Source organism: Plodia interpunctella, chromosome 17 (assembly GCF_027563975.2).
Source record: "Plodia interpunctella isolate USDA-ARS_2022_Savannah chromosome 17, ilPloInte3.2, whole genome shotgun sequence".
Classification (NCBI taxonomy): Eukaryota; Metazoa; Arthropoda; class Insecta; order Lepidoptera; family Pyralidae; genus Plodia; species Plodia interpunctella.
In genome coordinates this window covers 5,267,588-5,284,849 of record NC_071310.1, presented here as the reverse complement: position 1 = coordinate 5,284,849, position 17,262 = coordinate 5,267,588, and the positions used below count along the sequence as shown (strand labels likewise).

Below are 17,262 nucleotides of genomic sequence, written 5' to 3'. Positions count from 1 at the left end.
ATGATTTCAATGTGGAAACTCTATGCGCCGAATATTGACATTGACAGTCGATCGTCCCTTCCTTATGTCATGTTAATTGAGTGAGAAAGATTTGACTGAAGACTTTGAAAAAAAATTATTGTTTCAGTATTTTCGATTGAAATTTGGGCTTTGCATAGCGTGGACCTGAATTTTAGTCACCAATACGTGAAAATGGACGAGCTAAGAGCATTTTTCAATAATCCTTGTCCATCGAGCTCTCAAGTTACAAAACTACGTGGGCCTCTGACCGGAGGGTTTCGGATCACGAAAGAAGACACTATAAATGAGTTGAATAGGAGAGAAGAACATCGTCGGACCCAGGTTCTAAGTGGTACTGATTATGCTAGAGAAGTCAAGGAAAGAGAAACACAAACGTATCTCAAGGTAATTTCAATAGACATAAGTAGAAAATAATAAAAATATGACTCCGAATTTTCAATTGGTTTGGTTGAGTTGCGCTTTGCTTTAACTTTAGCACATTGTACCGTGGATAATAAACATTTTTTCCCATTTTAGTCACTTCTGCAAAGGATCTAAGGAAAAGCTATCTTTTTTGTTCCACAAATGTTTACAAACAATGCTATTATTATTTTCTTGTTTTTTTTTGTTGTTGTTTGTAAACACTATATGTTGTAAACATATAGTGTTTACAAACAGCAACAAATATGTACTGGAAGCATTCACCAAATAATGTTTTACATGATGCTGCTGTGTAACTGGACTTATAAATTTTATAATTTTGTAGTTCATCTTATAAATCACAGCAAATTCTAAATTATACCTAAACATGTCTACATCCTTTAAAGGTTATACGAAATCAGTTATGTCTTATTTCTAGAATGAGACAGAACGTGAACAATGGCAAAGCATATCAGGAGGCCTGGAATCTTTGGAGCATTTGTCATCATGGGGGGTCTCTCTGCAGAATTTTGCAGAACTTACCGAGGATGCTATGACTGAAGTTTACAATAAATATTCCTTCCAGAGGAAAGAGGATACCAACAACTTGGCTATCAATGAATATAAGCAACAGGTAAATGGGGTGTAGAATTGGATTTTTATTATTATTCATTTTACCCTTAACTTTAATTGTAATTGTTTTTGTTTTACATGTCACACATGCTATATAACTCATTTAGAAAATAATTATTAGATGAACAAACTGAAATATTATGTTAAAGTTTTATGTTGAATGTTTCATAATTCACTCAAATGAAAATACATATTAAATATGCCTGCTGATTTGTTTCATGGATTGTCCCATGGGTTTAACACTTAACTAGTTTGAGTTGTTTTAGATTCTAGACAGAATAAGAGCCTATCCAGTTGTTATAGTGGAAGGTCCCACTGGCTGTGGAAAGACAACACAGGTTCCACAATGGATTCTCGATGACTGCTACCAGAATAGAAGACCATGCAAGATCATAGTGACACAGCCGAGGAGGATTGCTGCCATATCTATAGCCAAAAGAGTTGCACAGGAACGAGGGTGGGATGTTGGAGGCCTAGTTGGCTATCAAGTAAGATATTTACTAGCATATAAATACGAATTTTTGTAAGAGACTTAACGCACTACACTTGCATGATAAGTTAATGACATTTCGGCCAACGGACTCACAAGCTGTTATTTTAAAGAGATGAATGATTAAACCATTAATTGTACAGTCAACTGGTTGCCAATTCCACTTTAATCATCAAAATATCTTTTCAGGTGGGGCTGGAAAATAGAACAACATCAGACACCCGCATACATTATGTCACTACAGGAATCTTACTTCAGAAGCTAGGTAAGCAATGTTTTGATGTACTTGCTACACTTGCATGCTTAGTTTAGGTTTGAATTATAATATTGCATTTAAGGTAATGTTTGTGTAAAACTATATTTTAATGGACCTGGTAGATGCATGGAAACTAGGGTCTATCAAAAACTTAATTTGTTAGAGAGGTATTTAAATCACACATATTGTTGTTTTTAGTGGCTGCTAAAAATATGAATGAGTACTCACACATAATACTTGACGAGGTACACGAAAGGGGACAGGAGATGGATTTCCTTTTGCTGGTTGTGAAGAAACTCCTCTATACAGTGTCTCCTGGGGTGAAAGTTGTGCTCATGTCTGCCACATTTGACCGCAAGGCCTTTGCCGACTACTTCCTCATCCCCACTCCTAAAGGGCTTCTCATGTCGTCTTGCATTAAAGTGGTGAAGAATGATCCAATATTCAGCGTGAAGACTTTTTATCTCAATCACTTGAATAAATTTGGAGCTGTACGTATTAACATCTTCATCTATTTTATCTTCTTCTTTGATATAAAGCTATATGCTATATGGTAAAGTGTCTGAGTACATTTAACTTGCTTGAGTAATATACATATCCTCCTCACATCTTATAGAACTAATTTATATGTTACTTAGCTGTGCCCCGGGTCTTGGCTTCCGTGGAAATTTCGGTATAAAAGTACCCTATGTGTCATTCCCAGGTTATATTCTACCCATGTACCAAATTTCATAACAATCAGTCTAGTAGATTTTGGGTGAAAGAGTAACAAACATACATGTACACACATACATCCTCACAAACTTTATTTTACTTTTTAAAAATAGATACTTCAACAAGCGACGCCGCGGAATGGAGAACCAGGCATTGCACCTGAAATGCATCATCTTGTTGTGAAGTTGATGCATGCATTCGAACAGATAGATAAGAACGAGGATAATTATGAAGACCGTAATGTGGCAGACCTGGCTTCAGTGCTCATCTTCCTGCCCGGTATCAATGAGATTGAGGATCTGTATGGATGTTTGACAGATGTCGCCTTGAGGTGAGTGTATATTAAGTTATTCTTCACAAGTTATTTATTTTATAGTATACTAAATGCCGAAATAATATACTTAATACTAGCCGTATTTCATCAAAATTGGTGCTTAGCTGAGTTTATTTGTTACTAACAAAAATATGCCTCTTTATAATATTAGTATACAATAGATTTAACATTATGTTTTTTATAAATATAATATTAAATATTTACTAGTAGAGTGGATGGTTGTGGTTCATATATGAGTTAGATATTTTGAGCATTACTATCACCTCTACATCTCTTTGGTTGGCCTACTATACAGTCTCAATTCAATGCAGGTTGTGATTTTATTATATGGTGGCGTGTGAACCCACCCAATAGCACTTCCCGTGGTTGTCGTACAAGGCAACTAGATATAATGATAGCATTCCCAAATAGGGTTGTCGTCAAACCTGTCGTAAATTCACAGCAGAATCTTCAAAACAATCTTGGTTTATTATTTACACTAACCCGCCCGGGATTCGCGGCGTTAGAGAATGAATGAAACGGGTATCATGTTTATGTATTCAAACTTTATTTACCTATATGGTACAAAGCTCGGACCTAATGCTACAAGCGTTCTTTATCCAATATATAGCGATAATTTCCAACATACGCGAGAATGAGAGAGAAAGGCTATAAGATTGTATGTCTCATTGACCATCATTATTAATTTCCCCATAATTACATGGCAGGCAAAAGCTAACAGACGCCGAGAGCGCCAAATACAAATGGTGGGTGTTGCCGCTACACTCGACCATCACGGCGGACGAGCAAGTGCGCGTATTCCAGCGGGCGCCGCCCGGACACCGCAAGATTATACTCGCCACCAACATCGCCGAGAGCTCCATCACCGTACCTGATATCAAATACGGTAACTTTATCATTTTCCGGTATTTTTACAGGTCATGGTCCAGTGGTAGACTGTCCGCCCGTGATTGAAAGGGGTTCGAATTCTATTCGTGCTACGCTATTGTATATGTTACAGCGAAACTCCGAGACCAGCTACACCTAGATGCAGCTGGTCTCGGTTAACCCTAGATGAAAACATCGTGAGGAAACCTCCACATCTGTTGACAGTTTATTTCACTTGTGTGTATGCGAATACTTGTGATTATCGCAATAATGAAAATTTCTCACAGTTGTGGACTATTGTCTGGTGAAGATGCTGATAGCGGACGACCAGACGAGCTTCACGTCTCTGCAGCTGAGCTGGGCCGCCAAGACCAACTGTGAGCAGCGGGCGGGGCGCGCGGGCCGCGTGCGGGACGGGAGGGTGTACCGGCTGGTCACTGACAAGTTCTATGTGAGAGTGATTATAAGTTTTTTACGAATATGTCTATTTTGCCACAAATATTATTGTCGTCTGAGAGATCATGCTGCATTCAATGCGAAAAAAATACAATAAATAAATCTAAACTATTTATTTTCAGAACAACCTGAATCAGGACTGCCCGCCGGAGATTGTCCGCTGTCCGCTGGAACGCCTGGTGCTTCTAGCGAAGATGCTGGACATGGGGCCCCCGAGTGACGTGCTGGCCCTGGCCATGAACCCGCCGGACATGTCGAACATACACCGCACTGTGCTCGTCTTGAAAGAGGTAAGTATTTGCTATTGACCATCAGTGTATTATATACTAGCTGCTCCCATGTTTTAATTTATTACCACAAAATACATAAATCAGTCTATATATATATATACTCTTGTAAAATTTTGGGCACCTTTTGATAGCATTGGATGGCAATAGCAATTATTTGCACCAAAAAGAACAGGTTTCGGACAGATTGTGTGATATATATTGATTATTTTAGCATTGTTGTATTAAATATTTTTTTGACAGATCGGCGCGCTGAAAAAGACATTGGACGATGATTGGTGTTCATCAGACGGTGACATCACATACTTGGGTCGCATCTGCGCTAAACTACCGCTAGACGTCAAAGTGTCCAAGCTTATTATACTTGGATATATCTATGGGTGCCTGGAAGAGAGCATTATTATGGGTAAGTGCAACACTATTTCTTAATTTACGATAGCTGTTTTTAATATATATCTCCAAAATAATGTAAATAAACAATAAATGGTTAGTTAGATAATAGTTTGCAAAATAATCACAACCACAATTCCATCATCGCTTAGAAAAAATGAGCAAGCGAAACGTCTTAGCGACTTCTCTTCATGAGGTACCTTCCTTTCCTTAATTTTTTTGAATTTGTATTTGTATGGATCTAGTTGCCTGAAATGAATGAATTTTATTTTTATCTTTAACAATTTCCGTCGCAGCTGCCGCCATGTCCGTAAAGAACATCTTCAGCAGTCCGTTCCGCGAGAGACTCAACGCGTACAACTCCAAGCTGACGTGGGCCGACGGTTCCATGAGCGATTGCATAGCATTCTTGAACGTCTACAAGGTTCGTCAATGTATACGACAAATCTTTTATAGCAGTGAAGAAAATATGATGTAACATTTTCACAGAATTTTTCTTTGAGTGTTTCTTCTCATCAGTGGTCGTTTCCGAATTATTTAATGCTTTTGAAAGTATGGTTTTCTGAATAATATTATTTTTCAGGTATGGAACCACCTCCGCAAGCAGAAATACTTCAAACAACAAGGAAACGACGAAGCGCAATGGGCGCGCCGCTTCTACGTGCAAGTGCGGGCTATGAAGGAGTTGGACGATTTAGTGCGAGAGTTGCGAATGCGACTGTCCAGGGAGGGGATTGAGCCCCTCAAGGGGAACTCGCCATGGGACAAACATGAGATTTCATTGGTGTTGAAGGTAAGTTGACGTGTATCTTGCACTTATTTTGTAATGATGTTTCGGCACTCATTCTGTTCGGCTCAAATTCTGTGTTTTCTATTAATATTAGAACTATGATGATGATATAATATGAAAAAATAATTTCATTCAAATTTTATAAATCAAATTTTAAACTTACGTTCGTTATCATGCTTTTTTTGTAATATGTTGTATGTAATAAGATCTCCAAGAAAAAAGATTCTTAGCATGTTGATGCCATCACAAAGATATATTTAAATTTTCCCTGAAAAGTGTTCTATCATTTTTGCAACCACATTGGTTGCCACCATCTGGTCTATCTAAGTGTGTTAAGGCACAGGAGGCAGGAGAACAGGACGACATCGACTATAAAAGCTTGTGTCAATTTTTTTTGTAAAGAAATTATTCAACTTCAGGTGATTGCAGCGGGTGCGTTCTACCCGCAATATTTCATACAAGTGTCCGCGAACGAAGATCGAGAACGCGAAGCTGTGCGCATGCTCAGCGGCCTCAATCCCAGGAACACGGTGCGTACACACTCTATATCACTTGTTAACTTATTCGTTATATATAAATACTTATGTATTTTATAGAAAATAAATATAATTTAATTTTAATAGGTATAATGCAAATAGGTAAATATCATCACATATAGAAAGCGGAACAGACACGATTTTCATACAAAATTCACTCTCCAAAATGGTCATTTAGATTTTGAAAAAAAAGTAGCCTATATTTGAATGGGAATTTTTAACTACGTGCATACCAAATTTCATCTGAATTTAGCCGTGAAAGTGTAACACTTTTTCATATATAATATAAGTATGTATGTGGCTATGTTTGAACGGGAATCTAACTACGTGCATACCAAATCAATCAAAATTTAGCCGTGTAAGCGGAGTAGACAGATAGCCAGACAGACAAGACAGTCGCATTTATAAGTATGGATGTGGTCAGGTGTTCCTGAAGGAGTTCCCCCCTCAGCAGCCGGGCGCGGTGTACGCGTCGGCCGTGCAGCGCGCCGTGCGCGCGCAGCTCGGCCACGAGCCGCGCGTCTCCGTCGACAGGAACAGCAGGTCGCACACGCACACACACACACTGATACTGCTGCATGGACACACAAATAAATATATATACTAGGACAAATCACACAAATTGAGCTACTATTTGCTATTGGGATACTAACTCAACGATACTATATTTTATAACAAATACATATATAGACTGCTAGATACATATTATACTACAGTAGATGTAGGATTTTATTAGAAACTAGCTGTTGCCCGCGGCTTCGCCCGCGTTAATTTCCCGCGACGAGAGGTACCCTATATGTTCTTCTCTATACTTCGAAATACAGGTATGCCGAATTTCAAGTAGATTGGTTGAGTAGATAAAGCGTGAAGAGGTAACAAATAAAAATACTTATTTTCGCATTTGTAATATTAGTTCGGATTAGGATTATATTTTTCATTGTACAATGTAGCCAAAATCTATACTTATAATAAAACTGTAACTGGACTACATGGGTTTTATTTAGAGAAATAAAAATGGGATCTATTTAAGGTCATTAGTATAATATTATAGTAATTGGCGGTTGCGTGCGTTGCGTGGCAACTTGTGATAATTAGGTCATTTCTTTTACAGAAAAGTATTCCTCACATTCTCGGACAACTTGGGTTCCAAAAACGATAAAAACAGTGGTGTAAGTGTTATTAATTATTATTTATATTTTATGATAATGTTTTCTTTACGTAGTACTATTAAAAATCTTTATTGTTGCACTTGTTTTTATTATACAGGATCCTACAATTCCTGGACAAGTGTTGCTACCTGTGTACAAGGCGATCAAAGCTAGGCAGCTGAGAATGGATATCAGGATTCCGTTACTGCCGTAAGCATTGTTGATTAATACATGTATTATTAGCACAAATTACCATGCAAAGCCGTGCCAAGTCCTAGAGACTTAGGTAATAATGCATATTAAAAATATTAAATCAATCATTGATTTACAATGAAGTTGTTTATTTCATTAATAATTCACTTTTACTTTAAACTTGCTAATTTTTCTTCTAATACGGGGTGAACAGAACCATAAGTCGTGTAACTTAAGGCCATCTTTTACTGGATATATGTTTATCTAGTCGATATTAAAATATATTTTTTTATAGACTGGAAAAGGCGAATGCGTTGAATTCGATGTTGGAAGCCAGCAAGAATACCAAGGACATCGACAAAATGGTCCCGAAACTGCCTGAATTGGATGAAACTTATTTCCCACTCAAGATATCGCACGTAAGGATTTTCACATTTGGTTCTCACTAGCTGCGCCCCTGGACTTTGCTCTCAAAGCAGTTTTGAGATAAAAATACCCGATTTTCTATTCCAAGTTATATTCTTCCCAACACCCGAATAGATAATATTATCGAAACCCATCTAGCAAGAGTAATAACATGGTTTTTCACTTCATAAAAAGTCATGCGCGAATCGCGCTGTCAATGTACAGCGCGAAAAAGATGAGCAAAGCCTTGTGAGTAAGAAATAGAAGTAGTGCGAAAGAAGACGCGAAAAAATCCATACTCGCGTATCGCAACAGCGAGACCGTTGCGAATGAGTTTATTTAGCGCTTTAGTCATACCAAAACATCGAAGCCAAAAGGTTTTAGCGTAAATCCTAAATTATTTTAATAAACCCCAGGTATAATATGAAAGTCTATATGTACTCGTTTTGTAACTTTGATGACGATAACTTACCAGTTACACACGATTTAAATCATGAAATCGCTGTTAAATCATATACAACCACGTATATTTCTTTAGCTATACAACGTGGGCAAGTTTTGGGTCCAATATGACGATGAATCCACGGCCAGCGATCTACGTCAGATACACAACGCTCTGAACAACTCCAAATTGTTGGCGCACACGAGCGAAATCCGTCCGGGCGATATGTTCGCCGCGCCGTATGTGGACTCTAGTGGAACATCTATGCATCGAGCTAGAGTGCTGAAGACCTTGCCGAGGGATATGCTTGAGGTGAGAAACTTGTTCTTATGTCACTATGTATATCTTATTATAAACATCTCTGTATGTTGTAGTTGAAAGTATACGAAAATTGGAATCTATGAATTTCGAAATTTCGAAAGGAACAATTTTCAGAAAAGTTTCGTAGCAGTATTGATTCGAGCACTGCGCACGATAAACCTTATTGCTAACGATTGGGTTATTGGGGATCTATTCTATTGCTCTCTAAATATTAAACGAGAATGTACAATTTTTACATATTTATAATACCTAATGCAGTCTGTAACATATTTACAGACTGCATTAGGAATATAATAAATATGAGAAATAACAAATATTTTAATATAATTGCTACTATTACCACTAGCTAAATGGCGTGCTCACCTGCGAAATATTGCAGGGTACTGGAAGCGAAAAGCCCAAAGCCGACAGCAGTGGCGCACCTTGGGAGAGGCCTGTGTCCACCAGTGGACTGCTACGGGCTGATGATGATAATGATGATTATTATTAAAATTATTTTCACGTATTTTACATTACAGATTGTAAAATATTCCTAATCCAGTCTATAAATATTTTACAAAATGATATAAAGAAGTATATAAATACATTTTTTATCATCACAGGTTCTGTACATAGACTACGGCAGCTTCGGACGCGTGAACCGGTGCAACTTATACATTCTCCCGTCAGGCATGTGCCAGGACACGGCGCCGCTGGCCATGCAATGCGTTCTAGCGGAGATCGCGCCGTCGCCACTGCTGGAGCCGCATGCGCAGTGGACCAAGGCCGCCGTCATGATGTTCCAGAGATTGTGCGCCAGGGGCCGGATGCTTGGGAAGGTAAGAGTTGTGGCTAAAAACTGACTACATGCATTTGCATATGCATTTATACACATAAAAGGGACGTGCTCGAGGCAAACCGGGTAGAGATAGAGGATTTCACGTTCTAGCGAAGACCAGTGCTAATGTTGCTATATATTTTTTTTATTTAGCACTATTTAGCACACACAATAATAATATGTTGTAGTTCTAAAAACCACTGAGTTATGTGACGAACTAAAAATTCAGTTACACCAAAGTTAGTTTATATGTTGCGTTTATTGTTTGGGCATTCTTAGTATTGAATAATGTCAATGCTTTATTTAAGTTTGTGAATTTTATCAATTTCAAAATGATTGAAATTATGAAATCATAATTAATTAAAATAGATATTTATGAAGTTGACTATATTTTTAGGTGTATTCAGTGACCCATGGCGTGGTCTCCATCGAACTTCTGGCCGAAGGCGGCAAGATCAGCGTCAATAAGGAACTGTTAAAGGGAGGTTATGCTATTCCGTGCGAGGAGAGCTATGATTCTAAGGTATATAATATATCTTAATTTATATACCTAGCTTTTATGTTTTATTAGGGCTATTCTAACTTGCGATAAGTTAGTTTGTGGCCTTCACGCTTCATCTACTCAATCTTCACGATGTTAAAGGAGGACATAAGACACCATTCGTCCCGGCAAAAAGTATTGTTCTTGTTAAAATTTTTTAGTCTGTCGATAAAGTGTTAAAATCGGATTTTTAACTAAAAAGCTATTTTTGTCATTACAATACCAAATCCCAGTGTATCTAGCCAAAAGGACACATCATACTTATTTATATAATACTCTATAATCCTTACATATTATAACAAAGTCCTCTGCCGTCTTTCTTATATATATTATATAATAGATAATGTGAGGAATGCGGTTCACCAATAGATAGTGTGAGGTTCCTCACTCTATCTATTGGTGAACCGCATAAAAATCGGTACTTTTTGAGTTTATCGCGAACAGACAAACAGACAGAAAGACGGCAGAGGACTAGCCAGTTTTGGCTAGTTTATCAGTACTAAAAGTTTATATACATACTAGAGGCCCGTCCCGGCGTCGTTCGGGTAAAAACATAATAAATTATAATTTATGTTTAGATAAACCACGATCTCCGTGAAATGGCGACAGAGCTGGACATGAAACAGAAGCGTGCGTACAACAAGGAGCAAACAGAACTGGCGTTCTATCAACTGAGGGAGCTAGAGCCTCCTAAGAACCAGGATTGTATCTCAGAGGCATGTCTCAAGGGGCCGTTCAGGTAAGCATCTTTCTAATCCTGTCTTGTCCTATCCTAATATTAAAAAAATGAATTTATTTGTATGGATGTTTATTACTCTTTTACGCAGCTACACGACATACGCAAAGAATATAATTAATAATCTGTAATATCAAACGCCAAACGTAGCCTTTGTGACAAGATATGTATTGGACCAGTCACTTTACTCTAAATTGACTCTGTACTGTAAGACATAAGCGGCTATTTGTTTATCAAGTAGTCCATTTACGAAATTCTCTACCCCGATCTTGATGACATTAATTCAGCGCCATCTAGTAACAGTGTTGATAGCATTATTCTGTAGCTTTGATAATCTATATAAAGGAACTTTATCGTGAAAAGTGCCTGGGGAAGTCTTTCTAAAATTTTTGATTAGGCTTTTTGCCATTATTTTATGTGAAAGTAAATTAAATTTACAGGTATTGTTTCAAAAGATTGTTTTGTAAAGAGGCTAATTTCACGTAAAGTTCTGGTTAGCATAATGGGTGTTTTTCACAGCCCGTTGGAGACATCGCTGCACAATTTGATGTACGCTAGTCGCGAAAAAAGCATACAAGTTGAGTGGAACTCGGTCAATTCGGTGCTTCTGGATACAGACCCGCAGGAAGTGTACGAGAGGTGAGTTGTTTCTGAATACGTAGTACGAAATTAATAACCAACATTGTTTCAATATTTTTTTAAACAGATCTGAAGGTTTTATCACAAATCGAAATAAGCTATCACAAAGCGGCGAATTCACTTTATTTAATTCAGTTTGCCGCTGTAGGAGAATTCACTTCAGCCATAGTAACATGATCTCACGTATCTTGTGGCGCCAACTAGACAAAAAATCTCACATTGATTTTATAAATAAAACTTAGCAGAGGAAGTCAACCTCCCTGAAAATCCCAAAGGTTTAGCAGACCACCAACCATGTAGTTTTTATGCTTATATGTAAAAAGAGATCCACAAAGATAGGCTCAATCTCCAGACCCCAAATAAACCGGAGACGGGGTGGACGAAGAAAAATGAGACTTAGCAGAGACTCTGCTAAGTCTAATTATTAATTTGATATTTTGAAGCTAGCTTTAAAATATCAAATTAAAACAGAATATTTTATAGAATATTCTAAAACAGCAAACATCAAATTTACTTCAATATCATAATGTTTGTAGGTTGGTGGTGGCGGCGGACGTGGGACAGAACCAATCCAGCAGCAAGCTGACACTGCGCCACACCACGCTGATGCCGAACATACCCGGTCTACCCGCCATCATTGCCCTTCTGTTTTGTCCTGTGTGAGTACAACAATAGTAAGGAATAGGTTGATCGAAGAATCACATTCGGCCACCAAAATTATATTCGGAAACACCACAAAAATCTTCTAGAAGTTATCAAATGTGTTTAGAATTTCGTAAGTAAATAGTTATATGTTTTTCTCAAGTTTCTGAGTTTCAAAATTTTCAAGTTAATAAAAGTTTGTAATATATGATCCCTCCGTAGTGCGGAGTTACGTCGTGATTCAGAAGGCACCCGATACGTGAGCGTGCTGTGCGGTCTGGGCAGCACCGAGGACGGCACTCCTTTCTTCCCTGAACACGACTTGCTGGTCAATGTCGACGCCGATCTCACCGTTGAAGATATTGGCTTGGTAAGATACCTATGTAGGTAATATAGTAGAAAAAATGTTTTTTCTACTTTTTCTTTCAGTTATTTTCTTGTACGTTGGTCTGGGAGCGAAAGAAAAAAATTGTATGCCTAACTATATCTCCTCCCGCGCAGACTGTAAAATACAATCAAGGGAATGGGCGATAAAATTAAGATTTTTCTCATAGTCGACCTATCACTATCCTATTAATATTCTAAATGTCAGAATTGTGTTTATGTATGTTTATTACTCTTCTTGCAAAATCTACTAAACAGATTGTTATGAAATGTTGTGTAGGTGGAATATAACATAGGTGACTTATATTCCGAAAATCCCACGGGAGCGAAGCTCCAGGGCGCAGCTTGTTTAGTCTAAATTCCACCATATGCCTGCTACACAGCTAGACGTGGTCTTTAAGTTTCGCCACTCATGACTCTACCTGTTCCGCAAGGAATAAAGACGTGATTCTGTATTTGAAGAACAGAAAAGAATTTCCTTTTGGCTATTAGGAGGCGCCACAATGAACACCCACGTTTTCAGTACTCGCTTATCAGAGAAGCTATAAATAGATCAGAATCAAATGTATTATTTCTTCACATTGACGACTAGATCAAATAATCTGTATACACAACAAATTCTATATAATATAACTCTAATCTACACGACTTCCCATACACGGGGTGTTATGTTTGGAAGTATATGATTTTCTTTATTTTAAATTTTGCTTTCATTTGAAAAAACTACAATCAAGTTCACTCAACTTAGCACTCTCTTTTCACGTTATAATTATATCACATGATTTATATTTATTGCCGATTGATAATTGCAATTGACCTCGGATGTTATGTATAGAGAGTGAGTTGTATTGTAGATGATAAGCAAATGAACGATGAGGAAAAACAACCTTTTTTTATTGACAGTAAAAAGTTATAAACACAATAGCTGTAAAATCTGGAGACAGAAATCAAATTAAGAATGTGATGGTTGATTAAAATGACGAAATTCATCATCAAATTGATCTACCTATGTGATTCCCGCCCTAGAATCCACCGTGGTTGTTGTACAATGCGACTTAGGAATTTAAAGCCTTAAAAGGCAACAATGGCATCCCTAAAGACATGACTTCATTCAATCGGCCGGTTGAAATCGAATCGGCAATTTTAAGATTAATTTTGTACGAGAACCTCGGCTTTGGAGCTTCACGGCCGATAATGAAATGGTAACCCGCGAGAAAGAGAGAGATAGATATAGCTAGGTATATATCTAACTGCACCTGGAATTCGTACATGCGCTTTTAGGGGCGCAAGTTGAACCAGGCCTACTAAGCCACCATAAAATGCAACAAGCATGGTGACAAATTAGGCCATAAGCAAGTCGCTTATGCCCTTTTTATATAATGTCAATGTATTATAATATCTTTATCATATTAGATTAACCACGTTCGTCACTTGATGGACTACATGATGTACTGTGGCGACGGTCAAGATCAACCTACCGCTGACGATGAGTTCCGACCGCAAGTGCCCGCCGTCATCAGAAAGGACCTCATGAGGTAAGTATTTTTTAGACAACTAGGGATGCGTAAACGCTCAGACGAGAGAGAGGTAACATAGTAAAGGCCACTCCTTTTAGCTTCCATACTCATGAGCCGTTTGTTGTCAACCACTTAGTCTAAGAAATCAAAATATTTTTTATAATGATGTCATTTTTGACATAAGCTTTTATTGTCGTCAGAGAGGTCTTAAAATATTAGAATAAATCTCGATGGGATCTCCTCAACGGTTTACTGGACGTCATGATGCTTGTACACAAGAGACTTATTCTTTTACGACATATTAATTTTATTTTGACGACCTCGGTGGCGCAGAGGTAAAGTTCTTGCCACTAAACCGAGAGGTCCCAGGTTCGATCCCCGGTCGGGTCATGATGGAAAATGATCTTTTTCTGATTGTCCCGGGTCTTGGATGTTTATCTATATATGTATTTGTTATAAAATATAGTATCGTTGAGTTAGTATCCCATAACACAAGTCTCGAACTTACTTTGGGGCTAGCTCAATCTGTGTGATTTGTCCTAATATATTATTTATTTATTATTTTTTTTTTAATTAATACAGATTGTTATACACATATTTTGTGCCAAGTTGCCAACCCTGACTGCAATGTCGTCGCTGGCGGCTGTTTCACCTTTAGCAAGGCAATCTCATTAAACTATGCTATAACTCGCAGCTTACTAATGAAGCGGCGCAAACACCGCGAGCCTCAAACGGTGATCAACGCGTGGGAATGGCGCACGGTACAGGAAGAGGAGCTGCTAGAGATAACGGAGCCCGATATGGTGGAGCGCGCGGTGGTGTTCCCGCTCCACACGCCGCAGGAGCTGCGGCCCGTGTCGCACGAGCGGCTGCTGGCGCTCAAACAGGAGAACGACCAGCTCAAGATGTTGCTCTCCAGGTAGCTACTTCTTCTTTGCTGCTGTTAGGTGGAGCGCGGTGGTGTTCTTGCTTCACGCAGTATAAATGGCTGTGTCCTGTTTAGACTGTATATATGGAAATAATAATAACCTATACCTATACCCAATAACCTAACTCTAATAAAATATGTATTTTGCATTGTTAGGTGCCAGGTTACGGCATCAAGTTAAATACTTGTGCTTGTGTATAAATTTAACACAACAATTTGAAAAACATTGTTTACTTGTATAAATTAAGCTGTATTTTTTTTTAAGTTTCAAGCTTCCGATTGTGCTATTGATAAAACTGGCGTCAGATATGAATGTCGCCTAAAGGCATCTGACAAGATTTTTACGACTACCATGAACAACGTTGGACTTATTTTTAAAATTTCAGCACATAAAATGAGTTTTTTTTCCTATGCAGGTCATCTATATCAGCGAATACGGACCTCGTGTGCAAGCTGTGCAGTACAGCGCCGATGCCGATGCATGCGATGCGAATCCACATACATTCCAACGGACACAAAGAGAAGGAGGAAGACTTCAAAATGTTCCAATCATAAACTGGTACATCATTCCTTTAGTATTTTTTTGTTACTTATTTTTTAGTTTTGATTGTAACGTAACTGATTTGATTTCCAGTTTATGTAAATCAATTGCCCATACTATTATTTTTTCATTAACAAACGAACTTTTATAAAGTTCATGCCAAATCAGGAGGATACTCGTTGCAGTCGTTAATTCAAGTAGATTTGTCGTTAGTTATATGTTACTGAATACTCGAAAAAGATCTCAATTCTATGAAAATTTAGGGTGCTGTGCCAAGAATTGCTAGATTAAGTTTAATGTAAATGTCTATTTTCTTAAATGTAATTACATACATGACTATATATGTAAATTTCTTAAATGGTTATAATTATCGATGGTTGTAATTGAGAAGAAAAGTACTTTAAACATTTAGAATTTAAGGAATCAAAATTATTTCTAGTACACACAACTAGTGTTTGTCATAGAAAACCGAAGTCATATGTTTTGGTCAAACTGTTGTTATCTTCACGTAAGGTAATTCTGGAGTCGTAGAATTTAAGGAATCAAAATTATTTCTAGTACACACAACTAGTGTTTGTCATAGAAAACCGAAGTCATATGTTTTGGTCAAACTGTTGTTATCTTCACGTAAGGTAATTCTGGAGTCGTAGCGATTTAAGAGTTGCGTTTTAGTAAATAAGGCTGTTATTCTTACCTGATTTTGATCTGACACTCCGTTCTGTTTATGTTTTTGCTGATTAATAAAAAAAGAGATTAAAAGATTTTCTGTGTTTTAGTTGGTCCTAAAGTTATTATTATTTGAGCATAAAGGTTCGTAACGTGGCGTCATTTGCTTAATTAAGTACCTACTTCTTGTAACCGGACCAATAAATTTTTATTCCTCTTTCTATTTTGTCATATATCGTTCGGTCCAGTTGATAGAGGAGAAACTAGTATAATCATATTGGGATAAACTGATAATTTTCAATAGCAACAATGAAAAAGGGCTTCAAGCAGAAAATTCTCGGCAAGAATCTTAAACTCTTTTTACAACATTTTGTCTGTTTAAAATAACTTTAACGTACACAACATAAAGCGAATAAATACTGAAATAAATACACAGCATAACAGAAATAAATAAATAGGTACATAAAACACGGGGTAGAGGCTGAGCAAAATGAACGAAGTGAGAAAATTGCGAGATATCTAGCTATGTACTATTTTCATCGAGACAAGCAGTATTTTACGCTGCACTAAATGTTTACACTGAGCTAAATCTTGATTACCGCAGTTTTCCAAATACAAATTCCTTATTTGTCATATAACGCGTATTCACAATAGCTCCCGCACTAGGCGTGTACTTTATTACAGCTAAAAGTTTTATTATAGGAAAATACAGCTTCCCGTATTAGTCGTCACATGTTACATACATATGTTGTAAATCCAATGGTAATATATATTTTATCTCTAATTCCAACTTCAATGCCATAATAGCGTGATATGGTGAACCATGGCTTGACCTGAAGATTTTGACCAAGTATGTGCCAGTAAAAACAGGTTTGATTTTTGCTGCTTATAAGTTGACCGTTCGCATTGTATCCTTTAGTTGTGGTTACGGAGTTTGCCCACGTAGGATCGTGTCGCAAACGTTGCGAAGTGACCGACAATGTGGAAGACGAACGAAGATTTGGATTCGCTACTAGAGTAAGTATTGTTTTATACGAAATGTTATTATTTTGGTAGGTATTTTTATCTGTAAAATATAGTAACAGAACAGGTAAGTTATCAGTTAATCTATTACGATTTGATAAGTTTCGTCTTAAGGTACTACTACGTACTAGGTACGGTAAAGGGTAA

General features: G+C 37.5%; 1 protein-coding gene across 1 annotated transcript; it reads left to right on the top strand.

Annotated features, from left to right (window-relative positions):
- The first annotated feature begins 58 nt into the window (after nt 1-58).
- spn-E (spindle E) lies at nt 59-16,188 on the top strand. Its single transcript, XM_053757704.1, has 27 exons — nt 59-405; nt 860-1,054; nt 1,320-1,541; nt 1,733-1,808; nt 1,998-2,290; nt 2,627-2,844; nt 3,555-3,733; nt 4,002-4,165; nt 4,293-4,460; nt 4,701-4,863; nt 5,144-5,271; nt 5,431-5,640; nt 6,057-6,167; nt 6,598-6,716; nt 7,285-7,342; nt 7,440-7,531; nt 7,809-7,932; nt 8,457-8,672; nt 9,284-9,499; nt 9,896-10,021; nt 10,618-10,778; nt 11,295-11,414; nt 11,951-12,073; nt 12,279-12,426; nt 13,854-13,975; nt 14,652-14,876; nt 15,302-16,188. The coding sequence occupies exons 1-27, from the start codon at nt 193-195 to the stop codon at nt 15,438-15,440; spliced, it is 4,329 nt and encodes a 1,442-aa protein (XP_053613679.1). The 5' UTR covers nt 59-192; the 3' UTR covers nt 15,441-16,188.
- Nucleotides 16,189-17,262: the final 1,074 nt, after the last annotated feature.